General features: G+C 38.4%; 1 protein-coding gene across 1 annotated transcript in view; it reads left to right on the top strand.

The window, feature by feature from the left end:
- Positions 1-14,294, top strand: part of LOC126248505 (protein purity of essence) — a 446,891-nt gene that overhangs the window by 295,291 nt on the left and 137,306 nt on the right. The window contains 1 exon segment of the mRNA XM_049949542.1: positions 998-1,141. Within this exon segment, the coding sequence (XP_049805499.1) occupies positions 998-1,141 (144 nt within the window).

The following is a 14,294-nucleotide window of genomic DNA, read 5'->3' as shown; positions in this document are numbered from 1 at the left end:
ATAATATCCTGAGATATCAGAGAAGTCAACTTTCCGGTGTTGTATTTAGGGTTCAAAAAGAAAGTATGATGTATGAATGGTTCCTTCATTAAGTTTATGGCCTGTCCTGTACCCCATTAAATCAGTTTTTGTGATATTAAAACTGAAAAAGTGTACATTACTTCAACAGTGGTTAGATATACATCATAATTTGGTCCTTAAAGAATTGGAAGAATGAGTAGCGTTCCATTTGTATGTTGATGATGGCATGGTGGTATATGTATGGAGGCACCTGTGAAAGGTTTATTCAGTCAACTATTTAATGTGAACGTTTTAACTTTTCATCTTTTACCTTTAGGGATTTGCAGTGTCATTGTCAAGTTGAAGCCTGAATAATCCTTGCATGGTGACTGTTGTTCACTTTCAAAAAAATACTCTGTCCTCTGTAATTGAATGGGAGATTGTGTTTCATATCTTTAAACTTCTTTTTAATTGCTAGTTTCCATGACTGATGAAATTTTTTAAAAAAGGCATTCATAATAAACAGCAGTTCATACCATGATAATGATACTAAATGATGAGAGACAAATATGCTAAAAATAGAGACATAATCTTGATCCTTTCTTCCAGAATCAAAGTGCATGAAAAATTATTATTATTATTATTATTTATTTCTATTTCTCATGGAACTGCACTCATGGTATGATATGTATTTTGCCAATTCAATGTAAAGTATGGTGTGACTAAAGGCAAACACTCACTGTGGAATGAAAACATTGAAAATTCTTTAGGGACACAAAGAAGCAGATTATTTTAGATTTTGTATTAAACTTTTGTTCAGTCTTGGTTTGTGTGGATGGTAAAGAACAATCAAGACAACAGTCCCAGATTTCTTCATGCAATGTTTTCTTGACTTTCAAATTTCCATTATCATATTAAATTTAAAAGTGCACTTTTCACGTCAGTAGTATTATTTTGAAGTAGAACTTAATATTAAAATTGTTCTCCATATTCATAGGGAATGGATCCTAGTTTAGCCCAAGGAACTCATCAGGAGGCTGGTCATTATTCGGATACTACAGCATCTGCTGGTGGATCAGATGATGAAGGGTCCACTGCTGCTACTGACGGTAGTACTCTACGTACTTCTCCCACTGAACAGGTGACAATACTAGTGCATACATATTTATGATAATTATTTTTTAAACAATGTGTTGAATAGAATGCTGTCTGTAGCAGAGCTTTTCTATCCATGGTTATGGAGATAAAAATTTTGTTTCAAACCACTAGCATTGAGCAGCTTCATCAAATGTGGATAATGTTTTTGTTCAGTTGTACCTATTGTACACATTTCAATTTCAAGATACAGGGTAGCTATCTTTTTGGTAGACTCCCGCATGAAATTGTTAATTTATAAATGTAACTGCTGGAAGGCATTTCTTCAAATATAATAATGAAAATAAATTTTCCAATGAAAACATAATTTATATTGCTTCCATGTTATCAGTATAATTAACGAACAGTAATTTTGTGCTGTCATAAAACCAAGTTCTTAATTGGGTTTTCACAGTTAATCATCTATGTTACATAGTAAATAAATGTTATAGTGCCTGTTCCAGTTCATAATACAATAGTTCCATGTGTCCAGACATATTAAAAGTGAGAAAGTTTGTAAGAAGATAATTGCACTTCCAGGTTTAAATTTGTTTGTCATAAACAGAATTTAAAATCTGCTTGCTTTATTTGTTTGCATTTCTGTTTCACGTAAAAGTCTAAGTATTGGAGTACTTAGTGCCTGTATACAGAAATTAACCCAGGTTTAATTTTCATTGAGTTTATATAAAATTATTCGGTGTTCAAAGCCATGACTGGAGGACTTAACTTGTTTACACAAACACTGCACTGTTCTCTGAGAGTTGGGTATCGTCAGTGCTGAATTCCTCATTTTGTCAAGATTCAAGCCATCATCACAGTCAATTGAATCATTTATCAAACATGTTTCAAAAGAATCCCTGAAAAACAAATTCTAGAAGAGCAAAATTTATGTTAAAATCTGGATATTTTTACAGTCCATTCTGTGGCTTGCCAGCATACAGTGCTCGACACAATAAATTTATCAGACTGTAGCAGGCAGATTCAGTGTTGATGTTTCGTGCCATGTTCTTGACCTGTATCTAAGGTATGTCCACATTGTTGGTAATCATATTCATACCTGCCTTCCATAAAATCAGGTCATTGCATACAGAGCCAATGAGCATGGCTGTCTTTGTTGTTGACAGAAAAATAAACTCAGCTTTGTATTTACGTAGGATATGACCCATTTTTGAAGAAAAATTCTCTACAGGTGGTATGAAGACAATGAATTTGATCCTTCCCCTTCAGCTTCTTGAGGTGTGACATGAGCCTTTGGTTGGATTTGCAAAGCCTTGTACATCTTCCATATCTTCAAAAACTTTTTTAAGATATTAAAGTTCTTCTTGTGTGTGGTCCTTATCAGCAGTAACATGCACCTTTTGTACAAATGTTTTCAGGACACCATTCTTCTGTGTAGGGTGTTGATAACTGTACAGATCTGAATATGTCGGCTTGCAAAAGGCACCATGTCACAATCTTTGAACTGTGATATACAAGAAAAAGGATATATTTATCCTTTTCCAACTCCTTGGTAAATTGGGCTTTAGAAGGTGGGTGTATTGCTCGTGTTGGATGCATCGCTCTTGTACACTGAATACAATCTTCGCCCACTGCCAGCTCTTCTGAGTACTGTGAAAGATCACCTGCTTTTTACAAAAGATAGGTACCCATGAAATCCATTGTCAGTGTGGTAGAAGTTAGGATGATTTTTTTTTATTTATTTATTTTTTTTTTTTTTTTATAGAAAGCCTGAAACTGTGACATTAATGGTTTAATTAATGAAATGCTGAACCAGTTACGTTTTTTCATGCATAACAAGGCACATTTTGGGAATTTATTCTCATTATCAAGTACAAATATTTGTTGTTGTTGTTGTTGTTGTTGTTGTTGTTGTCTTCAGTCCATAGACTGGTTTGAAGCAGCTCTCCATGCCATTCAATCCTGTGCAAGTCTCTTCCCTCTGAATAACTGCTGCAGCCTACATCCTTTTGAATCCGCTTACTGTATTCATCTCTTGGTCATCTACCACAATTTTTACCCCCCCCCCCCCCCCCTGCAAACACACACACACAGTTCCATCCACCACCAAATTGGTAATCCCTTGATGTCTCAGAATGTGTCCTATCAACCGATCCCTTCTTTTAGTAGGTTGTGCCACATATTTCTTGTCTCCCCAATTGTAATCAGTACCTTCTCATTATTTACATGATCTATCCATCTGATATTCAGTGTTCTTCTGTAGCACCACATTTCAAAAGCTTTTATTATCTTTATGTGTAAACTGCTTACCATCCATGTTTCACTTCCCTACATGGCTACAGTTCAGACGAATACCTTCTCAAAAGATTTCCTATTCCATTACCGTTGTCTTGTTTTTGTTGATGTTCATCTTATATACTCCTTTCAAGACATTGTCCATTCCATTCAACTGCTGTTCCCAGTCTTGTAATGTCATCGGTACACCTGAAAGTTTTTGTTTTTTTCTTCCTGAACTTTAATTCCCACTCCAGACTTTTATTTGTTTTCCTTTACTGCTTGCTTGGTGTATAGATTGAATAACATCGGGGATAGGATACAACCCTGTCTCACTCCTTTCTCAACTGCTCCTTCCCTTTTATGCCCCTCTACCTGTATAACTGCTGTCTGGTTTTTGTACAAGTTGTAAATAACCTTTCAGTCATTGTATTTTATCTTTGTTGCCTTCAGAATTTAATAGAGTATTTCACTCAACATTGTCAACAACTTTCTCTAAGTCTGCAAATTCTATAAATGCAGTTTTGCCTTTTCTTAACATATGAGTCGTAGAGGCAGTATTGCCTTCTTGAAGTCTCAGGGTATTTTGCGTGTCTCATACATCTTGTTCACGAGATCAAAGAGTTCTTTCATAGCTGGCTATCCCAAGGCTATCAGTAACTCTGACAGAATGTCGTCTATTCCTGGGGCCTTGTTTGATCTTGGATCTTTCAGTGCTCTGTCAAATTCCTCTTGCACTATCGTATCTCCAATTTCACCTTCATATATGTCCTCTTCCATTTCTATAATATTGCTTTCAAGTTCATCTCCCTTGTATAGACACTCCGTATATGCCTCCCACCTCCCACCTTTCAGTTTTCAATTCTTTGTTAAGGGCTTGTTTTCCATGTGAGCTCTTGATATTAATACAGCTGCTTATCTTTTCTCCGAGGGCCTTTTCAGTTTTCCTGCAGGCAATATCTGTCTTTCAGTTAGTGAAATATGCTTCTAAATCTTTACATTTCTTTTCTAGTCATTCCTGTTTAGCCATTTTGCTCTTCCCATCAGTCTAATTTTTTAGACGAGTGTATTCCCTTACACTTGCTTCATTTGCTGCCCTTTTATAATTCCTCCTTTCATCAATTAAATTCAATATCCTGTGTTATCCAAGGATTTCTACTTGGCCTTGTCTTTCTACCTATTTGATCCCGTGCTGCCTCCCCTATTTCGTCTCTTAAAGCTACCCACTCTTCTTCTACTGTGCTCCTCTCCCATGTTCTTGTCAGTCGTTCCCTAATGCTCCCTCTGAAACTCACTGGAACCTCTGGATCTTTCAGTTTATCCTGGTCCCATCTCCTTAAATTCCTACCTTTTTTGCAATTTTTTCAGTTTTAATCTACAATTCATAAACAACCAACTGTGGTCAGTCAACATCTGCCCATAGAGATGTCTTACAATTTAAAACCTGATTCCGAAATCCCTATCTTACCATTATATAATCAGTCTGAAACCTTCCGCTGTCTCCATGTCTCTTCCACATATGCAGTCTTCTTTCATTATTGTTAAACAGGTGTTAGCAATGATTAAATTATGCTTGTGCAAAATTCTACCAGGCGGTTTCCTGTGTCATTCCTTCCCCCAGTCCATGTTCACCTACTATTTTTCCTTCCCTTCCTTTTCCTAGTATCAAATTCCAGTCCCCCATGACTATTAAATTTTCGTCTCCATTAACTACCAGAATAATTTCTTTTATCTCATCATACATTTCTTCAATCTCTTCATCATCTGGAGAGCTAGTTGGCATATAAACTTGTGCTACTGTGGTAGGAGCAGGCTTTGTGTCTAACTTGGCTACAGTAATATGTTCACTATGCTGTTCATAGTAACTTATCCACACTCTAGTTTTTTATTCATTATTAAACCTACTCCTGTATTACCCCTATTTGATTTTGTGTTTATAACCCTGTATTCATCTGACTGGAAGTCCTGTCCTGTCCTGCCACTGAACTTAATTCCCACTATATCTAACTTCAACCGCTACGGTCGCAGGTTCGAATCCTGCCTCGGGCATGGATGTGTGTGATGTCCTTAGGTTGGTTAGGTTTAAGTAGTTCTAAGTTCTAGGGGACTGATGACCACAGATGTTAAGTCCCATAGTGCTCAGAGCCATTTGAACCATTTTTCTAACTTCAACCTATCCATTTTCCTTTCTAAATTTTGTGACTTACCTCTGCAATTAAGGGATCTAACACTCCATGCTCTGATCTACACAATGCCAGTATGTTGCTCCTGATGACGACATACTCCTGAGTAGTCCCTGCCCTGAGATCTGAATGGGGGACTATTTTACCTCCGGAATATTTTACCCAAGAGGACCCCATCATTATTTCATCTTACAGTGAGCTGCATGCCCTTGGAAAAATTATGGTTTAGTTTCCCCTTACAGTAAGGCTGTTTTGCTTGTGTTACAAGGCCAGTTCAGTCAGTCATCCAGATTGTTGCCCCAGCAACTACTGAAAAGGCTGTTGCTCCTCTTCAGGAGCCACACGTTTGTGTGGTCTCTCAACAGATACCCCTCCATTGTAGTGACGTGACTGCCTTTCGTACTCTGCAGTAATCTTTTTATGGTTTTACTGCAATTGAAAAATATAAATTTTGAATTAAAAAAAAAATAAAATAAAAATAATTGCTTATGTTAGAAATAGCATTTTTGTTTATCTACTTTGCAGGTACTATGCCTCCTTCAGCATGTAGAAATTCACACACATGTAAACCATCACTCACACTGAATGAATGAAATTTTCACTCTACAGTGGAGTGTGCACTGATATGAAACTTCCTGGCAGATTGAAACTGTGCGCCTGACCGAGACTCAAACTAGGGACGTTCGCCTTTTGCGGGCAAGTGCTCTACCATCAGAGCTTCCCAAGCACGACTCAGGACCCATCCTCACAGCTTTACTTCTGCCAGTACCTCATCTCCTACCTTTCAGACTTCACAGATGCTCTCCTGCAAACCTGCAGAACTAGCACTCCTGGAAGAATGGATATTGCAGAGACATGGCTTTGCCACAGCCTGGGGGATGTTTCCAGAATGAAATTTTCACTCTGCAGCAGAGGGTGCACTGATATGAAACTTCCTGGCATATTAAAACTGTGTGCCAGACCGATACATGAACTCAGGACCTTTGCCTTGTGTGGGGAAACATCCCCCAGGCTGTGGCAAAGCCATGTCTCCGCAATATCCTTTCTTCCAGGAGTGCTAGTTCAGCAAGTTTCACAGGAGAGCTTCTGTGAAGTTTGGAAGGTAGGAGACGAGGTACTGGCAGAAGTAAAGCTGTGAGGACAGGTTGTGAGTCATGTTTGGGAAGCTCAGATGGTGGAGCACTTGCCCGTGAAAGGCAAAGGTCCCGAGTTCAAGTCTCGATCTAGCACACAGTTTTAATCTGCCAGGAAGTTTTATCACTCACACTGTTTTGTCTACATGAAGTATTATGATAACATCAAAATAAATTCTCAAAATGCATTTTCCTGTGCCCAACAAAAAAAAAAAGAAAGAAAGGGGTGGGGGAGGGGGGGGGGGGAGGGAGAGAGAGAGAGAGAGAGAGAGAGAGAGAGAGAGAGAGAGAGAGAGAGGAAGGAACGTACCCAGAACAAATAATACATGCTGTACACAAATGACGAATCAAACACCAGTGACACTCCCACCTTGTACAGCTCAACAGATCTGCAATGGCTGAATATTCATTTCCACTAGTCCTTCTGTGGATTATGGGAAATTTGAAGATACTGGGCACAGCCTCATCCTATTGGGCTACAGAAGTCAAGAAAGCTCTGGAAATACAATTAGCAGACAACCTGCTCAACTGAAACAAGGGATTCCAAATCAACAAATCATGGAAACCACTTGTTCCACTTCTGCACTCTCAAAGGAATTGTGGTTCCAAGTCTTTGCTGCCTGGCATTCCGACACATATCATCTATTTTAATATTTAATCGCATAATTTCTAAACACTGTGGATTTGCACTTCGTATGTTTTATTCTTAAGTGTGTCAGGTTTTATTTATAATAGACACTCTTGTTGCAGAATGTTATCTCTGAAACAGTAGCATATACTCCATAGCATTCTACATCTACATCTACAGGATTACTCTGCAATTCACATTTAAGTGCTTGGCAGAGGGTTCATCGAACCACAATCATACTATCTCCCTACCATTCCACTCCTGAACAGCACGCAGGAAAAAAAGCACCTAAACCTTTCTGTTCGAGCTCTGATTTCTCTTATTTTATTTTGATGATCATTCCTACCTATGTAGGTTGGGCTCAACAAAATATTTTCGCATTTGGAAGAGAAAGTTTGTGACTGAAATTTCGTAAATAGATTTCGCCGCGACGAAAAACGTCTTTGCTTTAATGACTTCCATCCCAACTCGCGTATCATATCTGCCACACTCTCTCCCCTATTACGTGATAATACAAAACGAACTGCCCTTTTTTGCACCCTTTCGAAGTCCTCCGTCAATCCCACCTGGTAAGAATCCCACACCGCGCAGCAATATTCTAACAGAGGATGAATGAGTGTAGTGTAAGCTGTCTCTTTAGTGGACTTGTTGCATCTTCTAAGTGTCCTGCCAATGAAACGCAACCTTTGGCTCGCCTTCCCCACAGTATTTTCTATGTGGTCTTTCCAACTGAAGTTGTTCATAATTTTAACACCCAGGTACTTAGTTGAATTGACAGCCTTGAGAATTGTACTATTTATCAAGTAATCGAATTCCAACTGATTTCTTTTGGAACTCATGTGGATCACCTCACACTTTTCGTTATTTAGCGTCAACTGCCACCTGCCACAGCATACAGCAATCTTTTCTAAATCACTTTGCAACTGATACTGGTCTTCAGATGACCTTACTAGACGGTAAATTATAGCATCATCTGCGAACAACCTAAGAGAACTGCTCAGATTTTCACCCAGGTAATTTATATAGATCAGGAACAGCAGAGGTCCCAGGTCGCTTCCCTGGGGAACACCTGATATCACTTCAGTTGTACTCAATGATTTGCTGTCTATTACTACGAACTGCGACCTTCCTGACAGGAAATCACGAATCCAATCGCACAACTGAGACGATACCCCATAGGCCCACAGCTTGATTAGAAGTCGCTTGTGAGGAACGGTGTCAAAAGCTTTCCGGAAATATATAAATACGGAATCAACTTGAGATCCCCTGTCGATAGCGGCCATTACTTCGTGCAAATAAAGAGCTAGCTGTGTTGCACAAGAACAATGTTTTCTGAAACCATGCTGATTACGTATCAATAGATCGTTCCCTTTGAGGTGATTCATAATGTTTGAATACAGTATATGCTCCAAAACCCTACTGCAATCCGACGTCAATGATATAGGTCTGTAGTTAGATGGATTACTCCTACTACCCTTCTTAAACACTGATGCGACCTGCACAATTTTCCAATCTGCAGGTACAGATCTATCGGTGAGCGAGTGGTTGTATATGATTGCTAAGTAGGGAACTATTGTATCAGCGTAATCTGAAAGGAACCAAATCAGTGTACAATCTGGACCTGAAGACTTGCCTGTATCAAGTGATTTGAGTTTCTTCGCAGCCCCTAAGGTATCTACTTCTAAGAAACTCATGCTAGCAGCTGTTCGTGTTTCAAATTCTGGAATATTCCATTCGTCTTCCCTGGTGAAGGAATTTCGGAAAACTGCGTTCAATATCTCTGCTTTAGCGGCACAGTCATCGGTAACAGTACCATCGGCACTGCGCAGCGAAGGTATTGACTGTGTCTTGCCACTTGTGTACTTTACATACGACCAGAATTTCTTCGGATTTTCTACCAAATTTCGAGACAATGTTTCGTTTTGGAACCTATTAAAGGCATCTCGCATTGAACGCATGCTTTTTCCGTTGCCTCTGTAACAGCATTCGGACCTGTTTTGTGTACCATGTGGGATCAGTTGCATCTCTTACCAATTTATGAGGTATGAATCTCTCAATTGCTGTTGCTACTATATCTTTGAATTTGAGCCACATCTCGTCTACATTTGCATAGTCAGTTCGTAAGGAATGGCGATTGTCTCTTAGGAAGGCTTCTAGCGACACTTTATCCGCTTTTTTAAATAAAATTATTTTGCGTTTGTTTCTGGTGGATTTGGAAGAAACGGTATTGAGCCTAGCTACAACGACCTTGTGATCACTAATCCCTATATCAGTCATGATGCTCTCTATTAGCTCTGGATTGTTTGTGGCTAAGAGGTCAAGTGTGTTTTCGCAACCATTTACAATTCGCGTGGGTTCGTGGACTAACTGCTCGAAATAATTTTTGGAGAAAGCATTTAGGACAATCTCGGAAGATGTTTTCTGCCTACCACTGGTTTTGAACAAGTATTTTTGCCAACATATCGAGGGAAGGTTGAAGTCCCCACCAACTATAACCATATGAGTGTCAAGTGGTTTTAATTCCATCACCAAATTGCCTTCGAGATGGCTGTACAGCTATTAGCCGAAATATTGGAAGAAAAAATATTGTTGTCCCAGATGCATGCCAGAAAGATAATGGTATATTCTATCAAATGAGAAAACTTAAAGAAACACATCAGAAGATTTTACAGTTAAAGAAAAGAGCTAAGTAATAAATGATTGCAATCAGGTAGCCAACTTATTTAATAATTAATTCACTGAAGAAGTTAAAGAGACTGGAATGGACAATTCAAGGGATAAAGCAGTAGAATATATCCAAGAAGCAATGCCTTATATATATATGCAATTACTTCATGCTCTGCCAAAGAAATGAAAAATGTAATTAACTCCCTCAAAAACTCTAGTTGATAATATCTTGAGTAAAGTAATAAAACTTGTTAATATATGCAACACATCATCATCACAAGAAATATTTCCAGACTAATAGTACACTATTGGCAGACCACTTTACAAGAAAGACAACAAGACAGATTAATAATTATCAGTCAATCTCAATACCGACCACCTTCTCAAAGGTACTGGATAAAATTGTATGCAGACCCACAACAAACCTTGTGACAATCCACTACTTGTTTTGTACTTGCAGTCTTGTGGATATAGTTGTCAAATGTTTCTTTTAGTTACGAAAATCACATACACAACACATTTATTACAGCTACATGGCTCTTCCCACATTTATTACCACTATAAATTAAGCACCACCAGGTCCAGTTTCATATTTGCACATCATATACTGTTAAGCTCATCAACTTCTATCTCCAAACACAACCTTTATAACACTGTCTCTGTGAAGTGACACAATATTCGATGAAGGCAGTAACAGCATTGCACTGTGACAGAATACTGAATGGAACAGTGCACTTGGTAATGTTTCCAATAGTCACCTCAATGAATGTATCCATTGGTTAAATTAATCACTGTACCATTTCACATGTTAAAAGGCAGATACTAGAGTGCAGAATTTTTTCTGAAACTGTCACTCAGAGATGCGTGCTTGAAAGACTCAGGTAAAGATATTTGCTTATTTCGAAATTTACATAATGTTTCGAAAAATGTGTCGGCTAGATTTTGCTATTCTCTGTAGACTTCATGGTAAGGCAATAATGTGTTCCATGAAATATGTTACGTGTTAATAATTTAGAAAAAGTTACAGTACAATATTGTGAACCTGCATTAGGAATACCTTACTTACTAATATAACAGCCATTTTTAGAATTGTAATCGTGCATACAAATTCTTAATTTGTGGCTTAATTAATTAGTATAGGATTCATTGGATTCATAAAAATTATGGTGACAAAAGTATCGTGTCAAAATTCAGAATTTAACGAGTATAGTGGCAAAATTTACGATAGAAAATATGATATTAATTATCTTGTAAGTTACATTAGTTTTGTGAAAATTGATCTATATTAGTGCACTTTATTGAAACCTGCCCTGCCTTGAGCAACTAGTTAGGCAATCCACACACAATGGAAATCTTTTAGTCCTTGTAGCTGCAAACAGGCCTGACCTTATCAGTAGTGTCAGCATACAGACAGGGATTAGCACTCATGATGTCCTCATAACAGTGATGCTTACTAAAGTTAATAAATTTGTCAAGAAGGCTAGGAGAGTATTTACGCTAGAAAAATCAGATAAGCAGTTGCTTGTGTCCCACTTAGACAATGAATGGATGTCAATTAACTCCAATATGATGGATGTAGAGGAATTATCAGCAAAATTTAAACTGATTGTAAATCGCGCTCTGGAGACGTATGTGCCAAGTACGTGTATTAAGAATGGAAAGGACCCTCTATGTTTTAATAATCAAATTTGGAAAATGCTGAGGAAATGGAGTTCGTTACATTCTCAGTTCAAAAAAAGAATGCGCAAATGTTGCCAGGCAAAAGTTAGTAGAAATTCATCCATCCATATGCACAAAGCATACAATTCCCCTACTGTCATACCTTAGTGAAAGATCTTGCCAAGAAATCAAGAAAATTCTGGTTATATGTTAAAGCACTAAGTGAATCGAATGCTTCTGCCCAGTCACTCATCGACTACTTTGGGGTGATTATAGAAGATGGCAAATGGAAAGTTGAAGTTTTAAGTTTCACGTTTACGGAATCATTCACATAGGAGGATTGTACAAACGTACAATTGTTTATCGTACAGACTTCCACATGGAGGACATTGAAATAGGCATCCATGGCACAGAGAAGTAACTGGAAGTCTCAGTTCGCAATTCAAACATCCCTCTCCATAGAGCAAGCTATTTTTCCAATCAGAAATGAGATTATACGAAGCTTACATGACGAAGTACTGCGAGTAGTATTTTCTGTGGATTGTGAGAACTATTTGATTGTGCAGTTCACATTATTCTCCTATAGCAGCTCAAATATTGTGTTAACTGGTTTTCATCTCTCATAGCTAAGAGTAAATGACATATTAAATATTTTTCTGTTTTGTGCTGCATACTGAATTTATCATCTCATTATTCACGTACAAGTCTCAACTCGGTGGTATCCCATATTCAGGCATTTCAGCAATATAAAATTAAGTTTTTTCATATAAAATTATAAGAATATTAATTTTTTTCATATAAAATTATAAGAATATTAATTTTGGTAGATATTTGTGTTTTATGTGTTACAATACTGGGTGTTCTAAATGAACATTGCCGTTTTAAGGCTTTGTAGCGTTTATTACATTCAACTTCCACAGCTGTAAATAGTACATCAAATGAAAGAGCTGCTCAGTTTATCTTACAGTTACTCAATGTTACCACCATTCGTCACCTAGCACACATCGATCCAGTAGGCACTGTCTTCCCAAACGGTTATCAGTGCGTCTGAAGTAATTGTTGCAACAACTGCTTCAATCTTGTTTCTTAAGTCGGGTAGATCAGCTAATAGTGGAGGTACATAAACATGTTCCTTTTATGAATCCCCTAATGTGAAAATAGCACTAAGTGAACCTGGATACCATACGAAACCAGATCTGTCAAACAAGATCTGTTATCTGCCCCCTTGCAGCCAATCGGCGGTCAGATACAATGCTGTAAACTTGCAGGCTTTACAGCTTGTAACAATTGCAAAAAATAAGGACATAGTTGTGAACCGTATCGTAAAAGTATTCTCTCAGATAGCAGCAGAATTGCTAATTTGCAACTAGCCCTCCAATCTGATTTATTGGGGCTACATGTAAAAGAGTCTCTGAATCCTTCAACACATTTTTCAGTCACTCCTGGTTGTCCCATACTCTTCCCTTAGCAAAGACAACTACTGTCCTCAAACTGATGACATCGTCTATGAATGTTACTATCATTTGGAGAACTACAATGAAACTTATCATTTTCACTAATTGCCATCTTTGCTACTAATGCTTTCTGGTGGGTGGCACGGGAAACGGTGCACGCACAAATGCACTGGTATACAAACAACACTGGTGCTCTTCCATTTGATGTACACACTAAGACAGAAAACATGAGACTCTATGAAGGAATTATCTGAATGATACAGATGTGATGTACGTGTACAGACAAGAAAATGATTACAATTTCAGAAAAATTGGGCAATTTATTCAAGAGAGAAAGCTTCACAAATTGAGCAAGTCAATAATGTGTTGGTCTACCTGTGTCCCTTATGCAAGCAGTTACTCGGTTTGGCATTGATTGATAGTCGTTGGATGACCTCCTGATGTATCTCGTGCCAGATTATGTCCAATTGGCATGTTAGACTGTCAAAATCTTGACCAAGTTGGAGGTCTCCAAACATTCCCCATTGGGGAAAGATCCAGTGACCTAGCTGCCCGAACCAGGGTTTGGCAAGCGTGAAGACAAACAGTAGAAACTGTCGGCATATGCGGACAGGTATTATCATGCTGAAATGTAAGCCCAGGACAGCTTGCCATGAAGGGCAACAAAATAGGGTGTACAATATTGTCGACATACTGCAGTGTTGTAAGTGTAATGCGGATGACAACCAAAGAGGTCCTGCTATGAAAGGAATGGCACCCCAGACCATGACTCCTCATTGACTGGAGTAAAATTGTCTTCAGTGACGAGTCCCACTTCAAATTGAGCCCCAAAGATAAGTGAAGACAGGCCTCAAAACACCCCAGACAGCGGTGGGATACCAACTGACTGGGCTTACATTTCAGTAAGATATTTCCCACCTGCACATGGTGAGAATTTCTACTGATTGTTTTTGTGCTTGCCAAACCGTACCTTGGCCTGCAGCTTGCTGGATCTCTTCTGAAAGGAGACCGTTTGGAGCATTATGGACAGGGCTCTCCAACCAGCTCAGGATTTTTATAATCTAACATGCCAGTTGGGTAGAATTTGGCATGATATCCCACACGGGAACATCAAACAACTCTTATCAATAAATGCCAAGCCAGATAACTGCTTGCATATGGTCCAGAGATGGACTAGTGCGTTATTGACTAGCTCAATTTGTGA

The sequence above is a fragment of the Schistocerca nitens genome, chromosome 3 (assembly GCF_023898315.1).
Source record: "Schistocerca nitens isolate TAMUIC-IGC-003100 chromosome 3, iqSchNite1.1, whole genome shotgun sequence".
NCBI lineage: Eukaryota > Metazoa > Arthropoda > Insecta > Orthoptera > Acrididae > Schistocerca > Schistocerca nitens.
This window is presented reverse-complemented; position numbering and strand designations above follow the sequence as displayed.